The sequence below is a fragment of the Ceratosolen solmsi genome, unplaced genomic scaffold, assembly GCF_000503995.2.
Source record: "Ceratosolen solmsi marchali unplaced genomic scaffold, CerSol_1.0 scaffold47, whole genome shotgun sequence".
Taxonomy (NCBI): Eukaryota; Metazoa; Arthropoda; class Insecta; order Hymenoptera; family Agaonidae; genus Ceratosolen; species Ceratosolen solmsi.
This window is the reverse complement of record NW_011948419.1, coordinates 4,444,539-4,449,028: the sequence shown is the minus strand read 5'-3', so window position 1 is coordinate 4,449,028 and position 4,490 is coordinate 4,444,539. Positions and strand designations below refer to the sequence as shown.

Genomic DNA, 4,490 nt, shown 5'->3' with positions numbered 1-4,490 from the left:
GATGAAGTCGTAAGTAAAACTTAATAATTACTAAAATTATAACTGATAATCAAGTTGAAGTATTTGTTAGTGAAATAAATTAATTTTTAAATGTTGTTTTTTAAAAATATTTATATATATTTATATTCAATAACATAAATAACCAAGTTTCGTTATATATATTAAAATTTATAATAAAATTTACAAAACCTTGTTATTCAGTTTATTGTTGTTTGATTCAGTATGGTTATGTTTGATTAACCATACAATAAATAAATGATATATTGTTGACATTTTAGTTGTACGACCAGCTAAAAGAAGACAATCCCAACTTTATTAATCATGTAGAATTAATTGAGGGTGATACCGAAGCAAGCGACTTAGGTTTATCTGTGGAGAATTACGAAAAGTTAAAGAAAACGATCAATGTTGTTTATCATGCAGCTGCAACGGTGCGCTTTAATGAAACACTTCGTCAGGTTGTTAATATAAACGTACGGGGTACGAAACTTATGACGTTATTTGCCAAAGAAATGACAAATCTAAAGGTGAAGAAGCATAAAATAGCATTATTTTTTTCTAATTCATTTGATATAAGTTACCTTATTGATAAATATCCTTAGGTAGTATGAAGTAATATTATCATTCTTAATGTAAATTATTTAAAAATAGGTATTTGTATACATTTCCACCGCTTTTGCGTATTGTATATATAAAAATCTAGAAGAAAAGTTTTATGAAGCTCCAATTGATCCTGATAAAATTCTCTCTTTGGTCGAGATGTTAGACGACGATATCTTGGAACATATGACACCCAAGTAATTATCGCTGATAAAATTTTTTTTAATACAATTTAAACCTTAAAATGACATATTATATTCTGTAAAAGTACATGATATACCATAAAAATAGATTTTTAGAAATAATTATGCTGTGAATGTATACATATATATATATATATATATATATATGTATATATATTGAGCGTGGTCATGTGTGTGTGCAAATTCTTGTTGAAATGCTGTACATGGTAAAATAAATATTAAATAGGTATTAGCAATTATAGCTATAATAATGTATACAAAATAGTTTCAGTCATGATAAATATTTAATATTTATTTAATTATGAAATATTTAAACAATAAAATTATTATACATTTACATAAAAGGCTTATTACAAAATTTGTAGATTGATCGGTAAGTGGCCAAACACATATGCATTTTCAAAGGCAATGGGTGAAGAAGTGGTGCGTAAATATAGCACGGGTATGCCAACATGTATTGTTAGGCCCTCAATAATGGTGGGAACATATAAGGATCCTCTACGTGGCTGGACCAACAATATCTATGGCGCAACGGGTATAGTCGTGGGTGCTGGAATGGGCTTGCTACATACGATGCATTGCGACAAAGATAAAATCGCCGATATTATTCCTGCAGATTTTGTGATAAACAATATCATCGTTGCTTCTTGGCACGTCGGGAAAAGGTAATTATTGATCGACAAGAAATATCGAGATTACTCAAATATTTATAAAATAATAAAAAGAATAAAACAAATTTTATCTTATGTAATTCAATATTTTATTTATCAATCAATAATCATGTAATGAATGATTTGATTCATCAAAGTATTTATCTATCTTAAGAAAAATAAATATATAGAAAAAAAAGAACAGAAAATTTTTTCATTTAAAAATAAAGGAAAGCAAATAAGATATTCAATTAACACGTTTTTTAAATTATTTGAATTTATAAATTTTTCTTTTTTATATTACTTATTTTTACTTTTATTAATTTTTATTATACAAATGAAATTTTTTGTTTTATAAGCCTGTCTAATTTATCAATAAAAAAGAAACATGTTCTTATGTATAAAACATAAAATCGTTATTGTTGTAACTACTAATGTAAATTAACTTGGAGTTGTGATTGTTTAACTAGACAAATAGGGCGAATAATCTAAAATGTAATGTGATAATATAATAAATGAGGATGCGTATAGAAGCTTTCGTATTTTTACATTTATGGCACATTAAGAAAAAGAAAACCTTTTATATTTGTAAAATGTATCTTTTGACATTACATTATATAGATTTTTATTAAATAGAGTAGAATAATTTCCGAATATTCTTTTCATAAGAATGAATTATCATGTAATATTCTTACCATAAATAACATAATTATTAATAATAAATAATGTTTAATTTTCAATACACTAATGAAAGTAGTAAATGCTATTGAAAATTTTACAGGAGTGCGGAACAAAAACAAATTGCAGACGAAATGAAAGAATCGCAGATGAAAATAGAACCAATAATTTACAATTCAGTTTCTTCGTGCCAAATGCCTATTACTTGGAGTACGTTTATGCATTTAAATGAATTTTATGGCAGAAATTATCCAAGCTCATTGGTAATATGGCATTATTCGTTTTTACCGGTCAAAAATATTTACATACATAATATATACTGTGTATTATTACACACAATACCGGGTGCTATAATGGATGGTTTGGCCATATTGACTGGAAGAAAACCGATGTAAGAATATGTTTAAGTCAACATTGATTGGTTTAATTTATCATTGTTGCTTTCAATTATTTACAATATAGGGCACGCATATTTTGAGTTCGAATCGAATCCGTATTGTATTAGGATAAGTTGAAAAAAGGATAGATAATAAAATGTTATTAACACGATGAAAAAGTATATGAGAATTGCTCACACAAATATATTTGCCAAAATTTTGACTTTTATCTTTTCTAAATATAATATTCATGTTCATCATAAATGTACATAAATATTCGTGTTATATTTAGTTGTATTTGAAATATAATTATTATGAGTTTTGAATGAAAATACATTGTCATTGCTTATAGAAGGAAAATGTGATGTGTGCTTGATATTATTTATGAATAATCCTAGGTTGCTAAAGGCGTATAAGAAGATTCATAAATTGGGCGTGGTAACGTCTTACTTTGCAACGCAACAATGGACATTTAAAAATGATAATGTACTACAGCTTTGGAAGGAGACGAGTGCAGTTGATCGAAAGAAATTCGACTTTAATTTAATAAATTTGAATTGGGACGAATTTTTCAGATATCATGTTCGAGGACTTAGGATATACTTGTTGAAAGATCCATTGGAAACTATCGAAAGCGGTCGGCGGAAATTTAAAAAGTAAACGAATTAATAATTTTATACTTCTAGATAAATTAAAGTATGGATTTTATTTTTCTTAGCTTTATTTGTAACATGTCAATCATATCTGTTAGTTATACATAAAATATTCAATAAGTTCTTTCTTTCCTAATACTAGAAATTTTTATTTTCAGGCTCTTCATTATGCATTATACACTTATAGCCGTATTTTGGCTACTTATAGCTTGGGCTGTATTTAGTTTTTTACAATTTCTTCAATCTTAGTGCACTTTTCGGATCTAGCGGCATCCAATGAGAACATAATAATTCGAATTCAGCCATGATAGGATATCTCGAGAGCATTTAGACTAATAATTGTATTAATAAGAAAGCTTATTAAAGGAGCAACATTCTAGAAAGTAATATCGGGTATTCGATGCATTTGTTACGCCGATATCTTTATATTAATCACACGAATGATTTATATAATTCATTGAATCAAATATCGCGGGAGCTTTGTTTGCACAAGTGTCTAAAACTGCCACTAATCGATGGTATTTCTTAAAGGAATCTAATTGTAATAGAAATTATTATACATGTATATGGTTATATATATAATCAGTTGTTCATTATTTCATCATTATTTTCATCATTATTTCTCAATTTCATTGAAAATGTATCGACCATAAATATAAAAAAAAAAATATCTTGATAATAAGTTGTACAAATTATTTCGTCCATAAAAACATATGTGAGCTCATATCTGTGTGTGTGTGTGTGCGTGTTCTTAAATGATGTTCTTAAACGCGCGCGCGTTTTTAAATGATGTATATCAAGCTATATAAAAGCATTGTTGAGTGACAATGAAGTAATAAATATATTAGATCATACAAATAAAGAATTAACTAATTTAGTTGAGTTATATGTTGTGTATAAAATATGAATATAGACATAAATAGTCATTGGGAGACAAATTATAAAGTAAGACAGTCTAAGCAAGACAAATTAGGAAAAAATTTTTATCTTGGACTACGATAAGAAAAAAAAATGATAACGGTAATCATGATGACGGCGAGAAGGACGCGGAGAAAGAAAAAGAAAATAGGAAAAAGTGGGTGGAGGTTGATATGAACTGACAGTGTTAACATTTAACATTATAGCCCAGCGGCATCTCAAAAAAAAAAAAAATATATATATATATATATATATATTCCTTGTTAATTTTATTATAACTCTTCATTAGTTACGATCATCGATACTTGTGTCGACATCTATGATATTTATTCTCAAGATATGACAAGTGCTACAGTTCTGGTAACATCTGCAAAGTATTTAAATTAACCTACGGCAGGTAATACTTTCTTT

The 4,490-nt window shown here is 27.1% G+C and overlaps 1 protein-coding gene across 1 annotated transcript in view; it reads left to right on the top strand.

Moving 5' to 3' along the window:
* Positions 1 to 3,755, top strand: part of LOC105360576 (fatty acyl-CoA reductase 1) — a 6,180-nt gene extending 2,425 nt beyond the window's left edge. The window contains exons 3-9 of the mRNA XM_011497515.1: positions 1 to 9; positions 279 to 527; positions 652 to 797; positions 1,169 to 1,468; positions 2,235 to 2,522; positions 2,907 to 3,164; positions 3,320 to 3,755. The exon at positions 1 to 9 is cut by the window's left edge and continues 73 nt beyond it. Of these exons, the coding sequence (XP_011495817.1) occupies positions 1 to 9; positions 279 to 527; positions 652 to 797; positions 1,169 to 1,468; positions 2,235 to 2,522; positions 2,907 to 3,164; positions 3,320 to 3,410 (1,341 nt within the window). The 3' untranslated portion in view covers positions 3,411 to 3,755. The remainder of the gene's footprint in view (positions 10 to 278; positions 528 to 651; positions 798 to 1,168; positions 1,469 to 2,234; positions 2,523 to 2,906; positions 3,165 to 3,319) is intronic.
* Positions 3,756 to 4,490: the final 735 nt, after the last annotated feature.